The sequence below is a fragment of the Rutidosis leptorrhynchoides genome, chromosome 2, assembly GCF_046630445.1.
Source record: "Rutidosis leptorrhynchoides isolate AG116_Rl617_1_P2 chromosome 2, CSIRO_AGI_Rlap_v1, whole genome shotgun sequence".
Classification (NCBI taxonomy): domain Eukaryota; kingdom Viridiplantae; phylum Streptophyta; class Magnoliopsida; order Asterales; family Asteraceae; genus Rutidosis; species Rutidosis leptorrhynchoides.
Window position 1 is genome coordinate 85,684,258 of NC_092334.1, and position 17,795 is coordinate 85,702,052.

Sequence of the window (17,795 nt, forward strand, 5' to 3'; positions counted from 1 at the left end):
GAGGAACCCCAATGCAACTTTATGGGTTGGTTTTTCTCGTTGAATACCCCTTCCAAACTAAGATTGCTAACATTCCCGAGACCCTACCATTTATAAACTTTATTCATAAATTAAATGTGTGCTTAAAAAAATAAGGGCATCGTCAATGATTCAAGTCCATCGTTACAAGTCAGACAACGAACCGAACCTAGATCGACCCCTCTTTTATGCAACTCAACATAAACCGGGAGTCTCCTCATTTATTATCTCCAAATGAAGATAACAAGTTTATATGGAACTAACCAATTTCTCATTGTCTCGACATCATGCATGTTCATTACCTCTTTAATTGCCATAGTTACCTCTATTGTAAAAGCTCCCTTGAAATCCATACTCCACGTCCAGTTGTTTGAGAATCGGTTCGAGGATTCAACTGAAGAAATAATAGCGCATAAATTATTATTATTATTATCATTTTTATTATTATTATAACCACGTGTTACTATTCTAAACCGTTAATTAACTAATAATAATTAATAATAATAATAATAATAATATTAATAATAATAATAATAATATTAATTAATATAATAATAATACGAAGAAATGATGACATTTTTTGGGGATGCCACAATATCATATGGAGTATATCATATATTATATATATTATACACGTATTATTAAAATTAAGAATAAATAAAAAAATAAATAAAAAAATAAATAAAAAATAAATAAAAATAGTGATAGTGATGTGATTATTATTTATTTATTATAAGGTATTTATATCAAAGTACACATTCACACCTAGGTACGTGTCCACATTTATATGGCTTTCACATAGAGTATTACGGTTACGAGTACTATTACTAGTCAAAAATCGTACACTTCATCAAAATTCAACGATATAGCTCCAATTGTCAAAATCAAAATAAACAAATAGATCTCGATCTCGATTAAGTAATAAAATAAGAATATTAGAATTATAAAATCTTTTTTTTTTATTACAACAAAACAGCCGTCTAATTTTTTGATGTCGTGTCGATTGAAGGGCAGCATTTTCCATAACTCTGGTCTCAATTAAAAACAAGAATATTTTTTAGACATAAAAAATACAGGATTTATTTACAATCAAAAAGTAATCTCCCCACAACAAAAAACAGTAACATGATGATTCGAACAAAATAAAGAAATCTAAAGAAATAAAAATCAAATCGACACACACTCTGTTCTCTCTCTCTCTCTCTCTCTATGCCAATCAACTGATATTCCCTTTTACAATTTTCTGTATTCTTACAACGTGGATGCTTGCAATACATCAACAGATTCAAACAAGGTGATTAATTTATTGTAAATTTGTACAGGGTTTTGATTTGTTTGTAATGGGTATTTGTCAATTTTTCTTAATTTGATTTAAATTCTTAGTATTTGTTTCTGGGTATGCTGTTCTTGAACTCTGTTTTCTAATCGTGTAACTTAAAAGATGTGATCTTTCTTGCCCAAGTTTAAATCTTTTGATGTGAATATTGACATTCAGTTATATCTGTGTGATTTGATTTCATTATGGATCTGTATGCTGATGGTCTTTCATTTATTTATGTTAATTTGAGTAAACACACAAAAGTATGTGTTTTTATGGTGGTTGCAGATTAGGAATTGAAAATTAACATGTGATTTAGCTCAAATTTTCAAGTCTGATCTTATGGGTTTTGTTTGATCTAGTGAGGATTTAAGATGTTTTACCACAATCCTGTTTTTTTTTCTGCATTAGGAAACATTTTTAATTAAATTTAAATCTACTTATGGAAATATGAGCTAATTTTCTTGTATTTGTTTTTCATCTAGGTCTGCTTACTGGTTTCCAATTAGGACTGGTGCAATCAATAAATGAACAAGATCTTGTGAGACTTGGTGGCCATTAAATTGTAGTTAGATCATGATAAAAATAAAAGAAATTAAATACTTTAATTCAGAAAAAAAATGGGCATTTCCTCTTGCAATGACCTTAATTGTATGTTTATTCCTTTTAGCAACTTGTTTCAATATGGGCTTTCTTCCTCCTTTGTACAAAATAAATTCTTTTTTCCCATTATTCAACACTCATGTTTCCTCAAATCAAACAATCCCGCATTTCGCCGAAGAAAAGATCAAGTCTCCTAACTTGCTACAATCTTCTTCTCATCCTTCGATCCCTCGTTTTGCGTATTTGATTTCTGGATCAAAAGGGGATTTAAATAAACTTTGGAGGACACTTAGAGCGTTGTATCATCCATGGAATTATTATGTTCTTCATCTTGATCTTGAATCCGAACCAGATGAGCGAATGGAGCTTGCATCACGCGTTGAAAAGGATCCAGTGTTTGCTCAAGTTGGGAATGTTTATATGATCACAAAAGCAAATATGGTAACTTATAGAGGGCCCACTATGGTGTCGAATACACTTCATGCGTGTGCCATTCTTCTAAAAAGAAATAAAGATTGGGATTGGTTTATAAATCTTAGTGCCTCGGACTATCCTCTAGTGACTCAAGATGGTAAGTGTTATTAACTTTTGGATTTTTCTAACGACGGTCTTTAAGGTACGAAAAAGACTTGTAATTTTTAATTATCCGCCATGTAAAAGTCAACATTAACCACTTTGTACAACACATTAATGCACCTTAAGGACGGCTCTAAGAGCTGTCGTTAGAAAATTTCTCTTAACTTGTTAGAGCAGATTTTCTGCCAATTGTCCAGTTACAGCTAAAAGTCAATAATGATGGTTCAAAAGTCATCTTTAAAAACTGATTTTAAGTCAGCTACCTGAAAAAAGCTAATCGATTTCTTAAATGTGTGTGCAGATCTTCTTTCTACGTTCCGTAATCTGAATCGAGATTGGAATTTCGTTGAGCACACAAGTGAATTGGGCTGGAAGGAGTAGGCTCCCTAACTTGACACCAGGGGTGGCAATTCCAACTTGTTTATGTGGAAATGGGCTTAATTGGCTTTATTTTCATGCAAACAGGTTAGTTGGGTGGGATTATAAATAAATTTTTTAACTTAAATGGCAACAGTTTTAAATTGATTTATTCACTATGTTGATACTCTCCCCGGTTCCGCTGCTACTGCGGACTTTACGCAATCAATAGAAAGAAATGTTGGTGGGTCACCCAATTCGACCCAAGCTATTTCGAACCATCTTAAAATGTTGCCTTTTTCCAACCCACCCATCTTGCCACCTATAGCAGACACTTAAATACATACATTTTTGCAACTATTAGAATCTGAACCTACTTGTACATATGCAGGGATCAAAGAGCTATGCCATTGATGGTTGACCCCGGACTTTATGAAAACAAGAAGTCAGATATCTTTTGGGTGCAGCCAAATAGACCTCTGCCAACAGCATTTAAATTGTTTACAGGTAAATTTTGCCTCATTTTTTCAAGTTCACGCATTTTTATATATAAAGTTCATTACTTTCACATTAGTTTGTTTACAAATACAAATCTATAACCATCACCCAAACTCAAGGTTGCAAATATAGTTACTAGGGGAGTACTTGGTCGGGACTTAAGGGAGTTTAGGGAATAATTGGATAGAGCTTTTTATACGTTTAAATAATAAATTTCAAAATTATATGTGTAAATATACAAAAACCATAAATAATAACATAAACGTTAACATAAGTGTTTAGAAACATAAATATAATCTTCATTTGTTAAAAAACTCTAAAATTCTAGTTTGATTTCTCATTAAGATTTTGACCAACATTGACTTTGACTGACTAAATCCGACTTTGACCAACTAAATTCGATTTTGAACCATCGACCAACGTTGACCAATTAATTAATCGGATTTTGGAACTCGGATAGGCCGCTTCCTAAAAAGGAGTAATTGACATTAATCTGGCAGTTTTACAACATTGTCTATAATCCAACATCTGTAACGTTTATGAAAGGGTTAAGGCTACTCAAGGGCCATATACTTTTCATTTTGTCCCGATGTAGTCCCTATACCCAAAAAAAAATACTATTACTGTCCATAAACTTTTAAAAAGTGTATCGATGTAGTCCATAAGGTAACCTGTTACCGGTTAAACAGGTCACCTTTTGTTTACATCGATACACTTTTGAAAGTTTATGGCCTACATCGATACACTTTTTGAAAGTATGTGAACTACTTTAGTACTTTTTTTTTTTTTTGGTATATGGACTACATCGGGACAAAAAAAAATTATACTTTTTTGAAGACCAACGGTTTAAAATCGATCAACCTTATTTATCAGGTCAATGGACTATATCGATACATTCTTTTAAAGTTTATGGACTATAATAGTATTTTTTTGGGTATATGGACTACATCGGGACAAAATGAAAAGTATATGACCCTTGAGTAGCCTTAACCCTTTATGAAATAACATATGATCTATTTCAAAACACAATGTTATGCTTGTAATATTTTTAACTATAAAAAGAACATCGGTATTTGCAGGATCAGCTTGGATGGTTTTATCACGATCATTTGTCGAATACTGCATATGGGGTTGGGATAATCTACCCCGAACGTTACTCATGTACTACACAAATTTCGTCTCGTCACCCGAAGGTTACTTTCAAACTGTTATCTGCAACGTTCCAGAATTCGTACCGACAGTCGTTAACCACGACATGCACTTTATTTCTTGGGACAACCCACCAAAACAGCATCCACATGTGCTTAACCTAAACGACACTGCAAAAATGATAAAAAGTGGGGCCGCATTTGCGCGTAAATTTAACCAAGATACTTCTGTTTTGGATAGAATTGATAGTGAATTACTACATCGAAAGAATGGGAGTTTTACTCCGGGTGGATGGTGCAAAAGTAACTCGTCTTGTTCTAAGGTTGGTAAAGTTACTAAAATTAAACCTGGACCAGGAGCGAAAAGGCTTCGAAAACTTATAAACAAGTTAATTAAATCAGCTAAAGATGGTAATCAATGTCGATAGGTTATATTCTTTATTTTTGGCGTAGAAGGAAGATTTGTAATCGAGCGAGATGTAATTTGATGATACATTTATTATACAGTAGCATTTTTGCTTGTGGAGTATTTGAATGTATATTCAATCTGCAAACCCAATATTGACTCGGTTGGGACTGCATTTTTGTTATGTATGCAGACACTTATTGTATAAGTTTGCTCATCGTGCGTTGTCGGTATGACATCATGTTTCGGACCGTACTTAGTTGTCGCGTTTAAATTCTGTTTCGACCCGTTATTCAACTTGCAAATTTTTTTCATTTCTTTATATTTGTAAATAGTGGTGTATTCGGGAATTTCTTTCGACGGCTCAAAACATTAAAAATTTCAAAAAAGGGGGGCAGGGCAAAACGTCGAACTTTAACATATAAAAAAAAAAAAAAAAAAACTGAATTTTGGGGGCGTCTGACCCCGTTACCCCTGTTGCCCCTTCATAGGTCCACCCCTGCTTGTATCCAGCCTGCCAGCCATCTTATTGTCATGAAAAAGGTAACTACTTTGTAAATAAGTCAGAATTTCAGAAGAATTATCATATTTTGTTAGCAAAACGAATCTGAACGCCGAATAATAACAAGAAATACTTATAAATGATCTATTCCCATGTTTTCCTTTTCGAACTAAAATAATTCGCAATACAATTGATGATCATTAAGATCAGCATCATTCAAAAAGGACAAAACTTGTCCTAAATTTTCGTCTCTATAAACAAATCTACACTTAAAGTATACGTGTACCTTCTAACTCATCTCTAAGATCTTGATATCTCCCATCGAATTTGCAGCAACCAAACTGGAAGTTTGATTACGCCAACAAACGGATGACACAAATTGTTCAGAGTCATCAACTTCGTCTCCAGAGATCGGATCTACTGTATTGAATTTGTATGATAAAGCAGGCATAGGGAAAGCTTTATGGTAAATGAAAACCTGTTGCAAGTTCCAAAGAATGTCAACTTTTAACGTGACCAATATTATACGAATGAGAGACACAAAACTGTACTAGATCACACGATTTATTTTTAATTACCTCGTTTGTTTCTGAACCAGTAGCGATGTATCCGTCACTTACAGATAAACCAGTAAAGTTCTGGACAAAAGAATAGAAAACAAGATTTTACAAGTTGGTCATTTCAGGGTTGTTATAAGTTATAATTAGTAATTAGTAATATGGCTAACAATAAGCAAACTAATTTACTTTCCCTTTTTTGGGAAATGTCCAGAGAGGCCATAATGCCAATTTTGATCATCATAAGAGCCCACTCAACCATGCAATTGGGTTCATTACACTAAGTTAAGCTAATTACCAACTACAATGAATATAACCCAATAAATGAGTAAACTTTTGTGCTTAAGGGTGAATTACAAATTTTGACCCTATGGTTGCAACAAACTTGCAGATTTAGGGTGCGTTTGATAGCCTCTTAACTGAATGGTTCAGTACTGAATGCTGAACCGTTAAACATTTAGTGCATCTGCGTAACAAATACAATGTTGAATCGTTCAACAATCTGCGCTTAACGGGTATGAGCTTGAAGGAATGAGGCTGATAACCATAAAATCAGATGTCTTCCATAGCCATCTTAATATCTTATGGGTTAGGTCCAATCCATACTAATATTTATTCCACCATGTTATCAAACTCATACCCATAGTAGCTCAGACTGCAAAACAAGCACCACCTTACAATTGACATTTTCCCTTTTTTGTTAATGAAGAAGAATAGAAGTTTATACACCAGAAAAACAAGAATAGATTTACCTTCACATTCATGTGTCCCGTGAACGACTGAAGTGGAGAGTCAACAACATTCGACGAGCACTCAGCCAAATCCCAAAGCTTCAGCGTATTATCGGTAGATGACGATACAATAGTCGTCGAGTCTATGAATTTAACATAGCTAACAGTTTTTTCATGTCCAATAAAAGTGCAAACGGGTCTACTCGCATTACGAAGATCATAATAATATATTTTATGATCTGCTGAACCGAAAGCAAGCGAGTTACTAAAGCCCGAAGGAAACTTAACACAACAAACATTCGCTTTTGTCTTAATTGTACCAACGCTTGTTCCCTGCAGTAGCAACAAGAAATAGAAGTTATTATACATCCGAATAATATTATACAACGGTTGTAATCCAATAATAAAAATTGCCTGATTCATATTAGTTTGAAAGCTTGACATCCACCAAGTGCAAGAATAGAATTGCCTGATTGATATTCCAGAGTTTTACGGAACCGTCATCGCTTCCGCTGGCTAGCAATGTGGGGTCCACCGACGAGAAGTCCACCGACCATGCACGCCTCTCATGCTCCTTCATTTCCGTAAACACTCGACTACGAGTAACATCCCATACCTAAAAAATTCCAAATGAATATATCACGTTAAGCATTAATAAAAAACTAAAAATGTGCATATCGAAAGCGATTAATTGACTGTTGCGACTTCAAGTCACATTAATAACTAATAAGTATGACACATGCAAATCGAGAAATGGTCCAAAAAACATAAGTTGAGTAAATTATACTGATGCCTTATGGTTCACACGAAATTACACCAACCGTCCTTATCTTTTGAAAATCACACCGATAGCCCGTGTATTTACATGAATTTCACCAATCGTCATTATCTTTTAAAAATTACACTGATAATCCCTGACTTTAATCCCTGACTTTTATAAAAGTGTACTTTGATGGTCCCTGATTTAATTAATCGTCCCTCCTATTATAGCACATTTTAAGTCAGGACCATCAACGTACACTTTTAGGTAAGCAAGAGACTATCAGTGCAATTTTTAAAAGATGGGGATGATTGGTGTAATTTCATAAAAACCACATGGACGACTGTCGTGAACTAACAAATCAATTAGGAAAGATATGTATAATTTGCAAGAGATAAAGGACCGTTGATGTAATTTCATGTAAACTACAAGGACTATCGCTATAATTTACTCAAATAAGTCTCTGCTGGAAATGTACCTCTACTGTTCCTTCAAAATTACATGAAGCAATTTGACCTTTGATATAGCTGTTCCAGCATATACTACTAAGTTTCGCTCTACTCGCCATTTCAACAACAGGGTAATTAACGTCACGATTTCCATTCAAGATCGAGTCGTATTCGAAAACTTTAATCTTCTTATTTACACCAGCTGTTGCAAAGAATTCTCCATCTCGATCAAAACTCAGAGAACAGACAAGGTTCGAAGAACCCAAAAGGTCACCTTGTTTTAAATGCGCCTGCAGTTTCAACTTACTATAAGACAAGTACTTACATAATCCATCCAAGAACGTACTTATCCATCGATTTTTTCTACCCGCAACCCGATCTTTGGACAGAAAATCAGTAACATAACTTTTTTCTGTATGAACAATCGATTCTTTACTCTTGCTGATAATTGGTGAGCTTTTATCAAGATATTTGCTTTTCGGTTTTAAGGCCCTGCGCCTAGTTAAAAAGTAAGCTGATTCTAGTTTCCTAAAGTTTTTCATCAAACGAGGATTTTTTAATATTGCATTTTCTTGATTTTCCTCTTCTTGATGAAAGTTAGTGTAACGAGATTCGATAGTTGGTTTGATGCGTTTTCTGGATCCCGAGGTCGCAGAATCGTCCACAGGAGAAATGTTTTCAACTTCAATATCTAAAGTTGATTGTATATTTTTGTTAATGGACGATTGCAATTTCATAGCATATTCCAAATCAGAAGTCAAATCGGAAACAATACTACATAAGTTTTTGGCAGTTTCCTGTTTGCGTTGTTTCATCATTAAAAGAAACTCGAGCAACAATTCCTGTTCGTCGATCTTTTCGTTGAATTCGATTGCTGCTACTCGCTCATCTAAGCTGTCTCTTAGTTTAGTAAGAAACTCACTTTGCAACACCTCACTGATAGCACATAAGATTTGTTTAAAATTCAGCCAAAATATCCAAAAATAATAAATATACCATTGGTATACATTTTTTGGGTAGTCAAAGCCGAAAAAATATTATCTTTAGTCATTTTTCTTCAAAGTTTTGATGGTCAAAATATAAAAACTAAAACTTGTAATAAAAGAAACAGGGGAGCAGGTTTTGTAGAGGTCATCCAACAAATGTAAAGGTATAATCGAGATGAGTCAACACATATGTCACCAAGTTTGAGCTTACGCTCGACTCAACCTTAAATCTTGAACAGTTGAACCTTGACGTTCAACTTGAGCTGGCTCAGCTTTTATCACATGATTATTTTCTTAAATTGCTTCGAATAGCACCCACTTATTGTGCAGTCGATTGTACATAATTTATGCCTTATTTATACAGTAACAACCAATGGGAAGTGAGTAACCAATTAACTAACTATTAACTGACTAAATATTGATAGACGGCTTACTTATAAACTACGGATACGTATCTTTGTAACTATTTATACAAATGCTTGATAAGGCTGATAAGACTTATGAACCAACCATTTTAAATTCTTGAGTTCGACATAAAAGTTTACTAGAATAGCTCGAGAATCGTGTAAATATTATAAATATTTTTCAAGTAGGTGTTGCGCAGGTCGTGAAATTACACCATACATGACAACTGAAGCACAAATTAACCTTTAACCTCTAAATAATAGAATAAGATAAACAAAAATATACTTTGGCTAGAGAGGTCGAAATCTATGATATTATAATAGATTTATGAGTGGTACTTCTAAATTATAGTTGAACTTAAAAAAAAACGAATTCGGTTACATAGTTGGATGGTGTCTTTTGAACTTTTTATTTTGTGTAGGCCACATAAAACTTTGACACATCTCAATAGTTGGCATTCTAATACATATTAGAGTTTGCACAAGTTATAGGAACTCACTCGATATTTGGTCTACTAGCAGGCTCGGGATGAAGTAACCACAGGCAAAACAATGCTTCTTTGGGCCACTTTAGTAGTAACTGCGGAGGAAAGACTCGATGTCTCATGTTAGACATCGTTGCATTTTTCTCTTCTGTTGTGCTACATGTGCAGTACAACTGTTGACAGAATAAAATTTCAGGCAGGTTAAACAAGGGGTCATGCAATATGGGTCAAAACGAACAAAAGTTTAGCATCAATGAAAATGGGCAGGGGTTGCCCCCTAAAATTTTATCATTAATTTTTAGGAACTTATATAATTAATATATGTAAATATTATATATGATTATGGAAATTATGACAGAGTATTAGCTTATTCAAATAAAGATTGTCTGGCTATCATTAATAATTAAATTTATGCATTGATTAGTTGAACATTAAGTTGGTTGAGGGTTGTTATTTTCAGGAAGTGAGTAGTTATTTTCGATGTTAAACAACTGATGCATGTGTGTGTGAATTCTTTAAAGACAACAAATAGAAAAGTCCGATAAATAATGATCCTAATTAATTTATCAGAAGGTTAAGAAAGCTTGATTACGTTACGGGCTATGTATAATCCATTCAATAAGATCGACCCGTTCTCCTTTTGGTAAACTTTTTAATCTGTTCGACCCGTTGGCATGAAAATAAAGCTAACCTAACCCATTTTCACATAAAGAGAAGGAATTAACACAAGTAATAATAGAACTATGCTTAAAAATAGACCTCAAATAGAAGGGCCCCGAGTCGATAAACATCAGAAGCACAAGAACTACGTAAACCAGCAGCCTCTTCCGGGCTCGTGTACCAATCGGTTTCCATTTCTAATATACGTTTCATCGGGAATTTCGGTGTGTTTTCTTCTGCTTGCTCAATGTAACTTACTTCCAAATTCTCCAAACTCGATTGCAGCCAAGTGCTATCAGATACCGAACGAGAAACATTTCTGAGTGGAAAAGGTGAACACGAGCCCTTTAAATCTGTATCCGAATCCGAATCTGAGCAAGAAGCCGACTCTATAAACGACACGCGGTTTAACAACGACATGACAAAACAAGAGGGACGAATATTATGAACAACAATCCCCTGAGAATGGGCCAACTTTACAATGTCTACTATCTGCATAAATATGTGCAAGCATTTGAATGCATCAACGACCCGTTTACTGTCATCTAACCATTGTCTCAAGCTTACATCTTTGTGTTCTACGGGTCGAATAACCGCACCACCATCTTCCAGAAAGTAACCAAATTGAGTGTTAGCCCGATTCGACTGAGCTTTATCATGATCCGATATCGGGTTCCTATTTGAAGCCTCTGAATAATTTAACCCCCTAGAACTACCAGAAATCTGATAACCAAACGCAGATGAATTCTCCATTATTATCACCCACAAATTTCTTCATAAAGATGACAATTTAGCACCTAAAACAATCTTCCACATACCATAATGAAAAAAGTTCTAAACTTTAGTAATTTTTAGCAATTCCCCTGTGCCCTGAAAATAAATATAAATAAATACTTATAAGCCGTACAAAACAACATTGATAGCAGTGAGAAAGTGATTATTAAAATCATAAATTAATATGCTTTCACCATCTAAAACAAAATTAGTACTGAAAGATTCAAACTTTATATACAATCATAAGCTAAATATATCACAATTACAAAATCCCATATGAAACTATCATGCAAACTGTCATATTACATAATCAAACAGAGATATAATCAAACAGAGGAACATAGTAGCAGTAGCAGTACCAGTAATCACCATGTGGTTTCTTGAGCTGTATGCAAACAAGAACACCATAAAGCACAAACCATTTTCATTGATTTTTTGTTACCATAAAAAGGGTATAACTTTTTTCTCTTTCTTTTCTATTATTACCATAAATAGTAAATAGAAATAAATAAAATAAAATTAGAATTTCACCACAAAAATCTCTAGCCACTTATTATAGTTTCTTTTAAGTCCATGATCTGAAATACCCAATTGTTTATTGTTGAAAATGAATTTTTTTTTTTTTTAAAAAATCAGATTTTTAATTACTTGTTTTTGGAACCCTAGAGATTCAATGATCCGAACCCACTCATTCTTCATCAACATACGTGGCACTTCCATGGCCTCTGACTCTTCACCACTAGATTTTTAATTTTGTTTTTTATGTTTATAATAATAATTCGAGTAAAGAATTAATACAGTAAAAGACTCATGAATGTGTGATGGACAGAAGCCTTGGTGATGGTGGTGGGGTTTAGCCGTTTAGTCAATTAATATAAAAGTTGTATGATTAACTCACATAAGAATAAGAATTTGATGAGAGATTTGTTAATTATTATTATTATTAATATTAAATAAACTAAATAATTTAAAATATGTAGATACAAAACGGGAGATGATTCTCACACACACTTTTTTTATTCTCACATACCAATTGAGTATTATTAGAAAAGTAAAAGATTAAAATAGGTGTGTGAGGATCAAAAAAGTGTGAGAATCATCCCCTAAAATAAAAGGTGTAGTTTTCACTTTTATGATTTCAACTACTATCTTGAAAAACAAAATCTTGAATGAACACAGGATCTGCATGTTGCATGTTTGAACTCTTAACTAATAATAAAACCAACATAAATCTCTCTAATATATAAATAAATAAATATAATTATATTATATAAGAAATAATCAAGAGAGCATCATTTTTTTTTGGAAGAAAATAAGTAATTTTTTATAAACATTAACGCCACTTGCAATGGTGTATAATTTTAACACAACATTTACCTTCTACATCAGCGCTACATTAGCACAAACACTTTAAAACTATTTGTAGTGGTGACAGGATGGAGCGTGATGGAGTATTTTTGTGGGGTATAGTGATGATTTGACAAATGTGATGGCGTGATGGAGTTTGTAGTTGTATGAGGTGATGGTTGTGTGACGGAATTATTTTATTATATTTATTGATTTAATTAAATTATAAACGGATTTATCTACATTGTGATTGGTTAATATCTCCATCACCTCCAATTTTACTTTCGTGATGCTCCCATCACGCCCACGACGTGATGGAGGCGTGATGGAGGAAAAAAAATGGCACATCACGCTGCACTAGGAGTGGTCTAACATTCCTTTCACAATCCTTTCACTAAACCCTTACAATCATACACTTCATCTCAAACTTTAATCAATTTTAAATTATTAAATAAAACAAATAACATTTTATTAATTAAAATAAAAACATTACATTATTAAAAAAATAAAAACATTGCATAATTAAAAATAAAAGACATTACATAATTAAATAAAAACGTTACATAATTAAATGAAAAACCAAACTTAATATTATAAAAATGAAACTACTTGAGAGGTGTCGGGTCGTCGTCTTCGTCTTCGTTGTGTAGTTCATCTTCGTTTTCTTCGTCTTCGTCGGATAACAAGATCGTCTTCATTTTTTGTCGAACCTTTTGAAGAATTTTTTGGTCTTCCTTTGGTAAGTTCGGGTTGACGGTTGTGTTAAAAATTCGAAAAGCACGATTCATTAATTTCATTAAAGACGACTCACGTCTTTTTTTGAGTTAAAGCAATTTCTTGTTGGGCGAGCATGATTTGAGAACGAACTTCTTCGGATGAACAAGATGAGGCAGCGTCGGACGAACCCGAATTCTTTCGGCTTTTCTACCAGCTAGTCGACTAGTTGGACGCCGGATTGGATCATCCCCGTATAAAGAAGCGTGATCGGGGTTTGGATCAACCCTTAAAGGTTCATCGTCCACCAAAGTGATCGGTAGCTCCGGTTGTGGACGCCTCCGAGATGTCATTACGCCTTCTGGGACACAAAACTTCGGACAATTACGAAGTTCTTGCCATGCTTTGTAATGCGTAAAAGGAACACCTTGACGCCTCTGATATTCTTCACGCGCCGCTTCAATGACATATGAGTCATTAGTTTCACTTCGCCAATTTATTTTTAATTGATTGTTGATGTGCGCAGAGGTGTATACGAAATAGTTATATTTTTATTGCGAAATATTATTAAATACGATACAATTTTACACATATTATTTATTTATTTATAGAGTGGATATACCTAAACCTTGCTACAACACTTATAGGCAGTGTACCTAATCGTACAGTAGTGTAGTTTTTAGTAAGTCCGGTTCGTCCACAGGGAACTAGCCAAGTTTAACGCTATATTTTTAAAAACTATATTTGTATATATATAAATATATATATAAGTAGTATTATTATTATAAAAGGGGGTTTTTACCGTTTAATGACCGGTTTGTCGATTTTAAAACTTTAGTCACAGTTAAAACCTAATGTAAAATATTAAATATATAAAAGACTTAATTTAAAGCGTAAAGTAAATGATGATAATAAAAGTGCAATAATTAAAAGTGCGATAAACAAATTGATAGTAAATAAAAGTTGCGATAATTATAAAGTACAATAATAAAAAGTGCGATAAATAAAATAAAATGACAGTAAATAAAAGTGCGATGAAATATGAAATAAAGGAATTATGCTTATTTAAACTTCCGTAACCATGATGTTTGACGTGTTGATTTTAATTTATTACCATGGGTTAATTGTCCTTTGTCCTGGATTATTCGATATGTCCATCTGGTTTTTGTCCATAACAGTCCATCAGTCATAAATATAAAGTGCGAGTGTCCTCGTCAAATTATCCTTATATCCGAAGTCAAATATTCCAACTAATTGGGGACTTAAACTGTAACAAGGTCTTAATACTTTGTTAACAATTATGCCAAGTGTCCTTGTACATAATTCACCCCTGTTTTAAGGAGTCTATTGACTATTAATCCATTCCCGTGTCCGGTTAAATGAACGATTATTAGTACTTATAAATATCCCGCCCATCGTTTCCGATCGAGTGTATATGGTTATTTATAGGTACGTCCAATTGTAAATATTTATATTAAATTAACGAACTATCATTCAATTAAACAAATATAAAGCCCATTAATAGCCCATAGTCCAATTTCCACAAGTGTCGGTCTTTTGTCTAAACCCCAATTATGGTACAAAGCCCAATTACCCCGTCTTTAATATTTTAGCCCAACATCACGATTACTTCGATTTAAATAAGCATAATAATAACTTAGCTACGAGACATTAATTTAAAAAGATTGAACATAACTTACAATGATTAATAATAGCGTAGCATTACACGGACAGAATTTCGACTTACACACTGTAGCGACCCGACAAAATGGTCATTTGACGGCGCCGACTACTTAGGTCCCGTTACGTGGTCATAAGTCTTTAAAATAACGTTTGACCAAAATATGTCGCATTCATTGCAAGAGTAAAGAGTGTTCCCTAGTTTACAAGAATTGTTCATCCAAAAGTTACGTTACAAAGTTATAAGTACAAATGAAACCTATGCGACACAATTTAAAAGTAGCCAAAAGATGCTCCATGTATGCATAAATACTCGACATCCAAAGCAAGTATCAAAATAATGAGCGGAAGCATGTAACACATATCGTTCAAAGACCTGAGAAAAACATAGAAATCTGTCAACGAAAACGTTGGTGAAATCATAGGTTTAAGTAAGTAAGTGAGTAAATAAGTAGATTGAACCACAAGATTTGCAACATCGAATTAATAGTTAACCATTCCAAAATTTGTTTCACGAGCACCCAATTATCAATGCTTAACATTTCTCCCATTGAACCCCATCACTTAGTGCTAGAACATACACTGTTTCTCGAAAATATATTTCATTCGTAAACGGTAGCGAACCGTTTGAATTAGGGTTTGTCAAACCCATATGGATCCATACAACATAAGTTCTCGCTTACACCCGGCAAGTGTAACTAATGATAATCGAATTGAGGATTTTGTTCTAAACTCGTATGTAGAATGTTTGTTTTCCTGTACTTGTGTTCACTTAGTAAAAGAAATGTTTATGTTTTCTCATCCCAAATGTAAGTTCAAAAAGAGTAAAAGTGGGACTATGATCTCACCTTGAGTGCACGAGTAATAAAGTACTTCAACAAGTAAACGTGTGCAAAGAACAATGCTAGTCTTGACCTAAACAAGTAAGTTGTATCAATAATGGTAAACGCGATCGGTCAAAGATGTTCAATTAGTTCTATGGCTCGTTACGACTCGATTATATAGCATGTGAATCAAATTGTCAAGTTTCATGCAAGATATAAGTAAAGAATCATGTTAGAAAGATTGCATAATCATTTGGTTAAGTTTGACAAAAAGTCAAACTTGGGTCGGTCAAAGTCAACGAAAAAGTCAACACGTTCGGGTCGGGTCCCGAACTATTTTTCTGAGGTTTTTAATCATGTATGAGCATGTTAGGACAAGTTACATGTGAATCGGAGGTGCGTAGCATAGCAAACATTATTCGAAAATTGACAAAGTTGGACAGACCACTTTGGCGCGCCGCGCGGGTATATGGCGCGCCGCGCCATTACCTGTGCAGAGAATTCTGGCAGTTTTTAAGTTTTATGCACGAACCTAACTTCAAACAATCACCATTTATGACCCGCAAACAACCAAAACATGTATCTTATATCATCAGAAAGGTATTTTGACAAGGAACACAACTAACTACTTTTCATCAAGCGAAAACATCATTTACAATAACCGATTTCTCGCCAAGTGGTCATTCAAGGTCCATTTTCAAAGTTTCAAGTTCTTGAAATGCATTACATGATTCGGGAATCCAATCCACACATATGATATGCCGTTTCGAAGGTAATTACTCATGCAATACAACTAAACACTTACTAACAACATTTCATGGCATCCAAAGTATCAAAAGTTCATTTCAAGTTCATCAAACCCTAATCAAAATTCACAAAAAATCACAAATCATATATTTGAAGTTTTCTTAATCAACCTACGCATCATAACGAAACTAGTGATACTAGTAACACAATTAAAACATGAACTTTAACAATTTAACAACATTTAATCTTCCAAAATCAAAGATTAAGCAAACCCATTTTCAAGTGTTCAAACTAGTTACTCAAATCAACAAATCGAACAAACAAAACATATATTCATGTTATACACGAGCCATAGACACTAATTACCACTTTTATAATTCAAAAACATCAAGAACACAAAATCTAGTGATTTTAGAAAGTTACCCAAATGGAATGAAATTGGTATCAAGTTGTAGAGGATGAAGAGAGGATTCCAAATATGTAATTTGTTTTGATGTTAGCCTCCAAAATCGGATTTAGATGATGAATCTTGTTTGAGTTCTTGAGAGAAAATAGAAGTATGAAAAAGAAAGAAAGAGAGAAATGAGAGGAGGAGGTTGAAGGTTTGACTAGTTGACCTAGTCAAATCTTTGGCCTCTTTGCAAGTTTAGTCCCTCTAGTTCGGGTGCGGGTGCGTGAATTAACCAAACGAATTATTTAAATTTCACGAGAGTACGGGAGACGTTATAATCCAATAACGAAATTATTAAGAATGTTAGCTAATTTAGGACACGAATCTAGTTACGAAGGATATTATCAAAATAAAAAGACGGGCGTTAAAATAATTTAACGGAAAAATGCGGGATGTTACATTATCCACACCTTAAAAGAAATTTCGTCCCGAAATTTAGTTGGAAGTAATAGTCGATGTATCTTACTCGAGACCTTGCATTGTCAATGCTATGAATAAGTGAAGATACGTCCTTGGGCATTCCCACGAATTTGGACAGTCGGGGTTTTATGTTGTATTAAGGCTTGGTTTTACGATCCACAATTTCAACCGGTCTTTCTACGAAGAGGAGTTGTCATCAATAGTAAGTTTATCTAGAAGGATAGCACGTTCCTGTTCCGCAGGACACGTATCTAAGTTTGTTACATGGAACGTAAGGTAAACGGAAACTTAATTGGGTCGGAGGTTCTAAACGGTAGGAAGCGGTTCCAATACGCCCCAAGATTTCAAAAGGATCAATATTGCGGATATAAATTTCCTCG

General features: G+C 33.8%; 2 protein-coding genes across 4 annotated transcripts; one reads left to right on the forward strand and one right to left on the reverse strand.

The window, feature by feature from the left end:
• The first annotated feature begins 1,195 nt into the window (after nt 1–1,195).
• On the forward strand, nt 1,196–5,170 carry LOC139891107 (beta-glucuronosyltransferase GlcAT14A-like). The gene is made up of 5 exons (XM_071874035.1): nt 1,196–1,312; nt 1,822–2,510; nt 2,817–2,892; nt 3,264–3,379; nt 4,450–5,170. The coding sequence occupies exons 2-5, from the start codon at nt 1,913–1,915 to the stop codon at nt 4,944–4,946; spliced, it is 1,287 nt and encodes a 428-aa protein (XP_071730136.1). The 5' UTR covers nt 1,196–1,312; nt 1,822–1,912; the 3' UTR covers nt 4,947–5,170.
• Nucleotides 5,171–5,769: 599 nt separating this feature from the next.
• Nucleotides 5,770–11,725, reverse strand: LOC139891108 (protein SPA1-RELATED 3-like). Of its 3 annotated transcripts, none has more exons than XM_071874036.1 (7): nt 11,592–11,725; nt 10,558–11,328; nt 9,814–9,971; nt 7,953–8,859; nt 7,184–7,330; nt 6,005–7,047; nt 5,770–5,904 (listed from the first exon to the last, which is right to left on the reverse strand). In XM_071874036.1, the coding sequence occupies exons 2-6, from the start codon at nt 11,209–11,211 to the stop codon at nt 6,658–6,660; spliced, it is 2,256 nt and encodes a 751-aa protein (XP_071730137.1). In that variant the 5' UTR covers nt 11,212–11,328; nt 11,592–11,725; the 3' UTR covers nt 5,770–5,904; nt 6,005–6,657. The 3 variants fall into 3 exon arrangements, with proteins under 3 accessions (XP_071730137.1, XP_071730138.1, XP_071730139.1); XM_071874037.1 differs by having other exon boundaries at nt 11,602–11,656; XM_071874038.1 differs by lacking the exon at nt 5,770–5,904 and having other exon boundaries at nt 6,918–7,047; nt 7,129–7,330.
• Nucleotides 11,726–17,795: the final 6,070 nt, after the last annotated feature.

Bases quoted from the DNA above. Each gene is read 5' to 3' on its own strand.
- LOC139891108 (XM_071874036.1), bottom strand. From the start codon at position 11,211: ATGGAGAATTCATCTGCGTTTGGTTATCAGATTTCTGGTAGTTCTAGG. The intron at 9,972-10,557 runs GTCTATTTTTAA...TTCTGTCAACAG, and splicing joins TCGGGGCCCTTCTATTTGAG to TTGTACTGCACATGTAGCAC. The intron at 8,860-9,813 runs GTGAGTTCCTAT...ATGTGCTATCAG, and splicing joins GCTAGTAGACCAAATATCGA to TGAGGTGTTGCAAAGTGAGT.
- LOC139891107 (XM_071874035.1), top strand. From the start codon at position 1,913: ATGATAAAAATAAAAGAAATTAAATACTTTAATTCAGAAAAAAAATGG. The intron at 2,511-2,816 runs GTAAGTGTTATT...ATGTGTGTGCAG, and splicing joins TCCTCTAGTGACTCAAGATG to ATCTTCTTTCTACGTTCCGT. The intron at 2,893-3,263 runs GTAGGCTCCCTA...GTACATATGCAG, and splicing joins AGTGAATTGGGCTGGAAGGA to GGATCAAAGAGCTATGCCAT.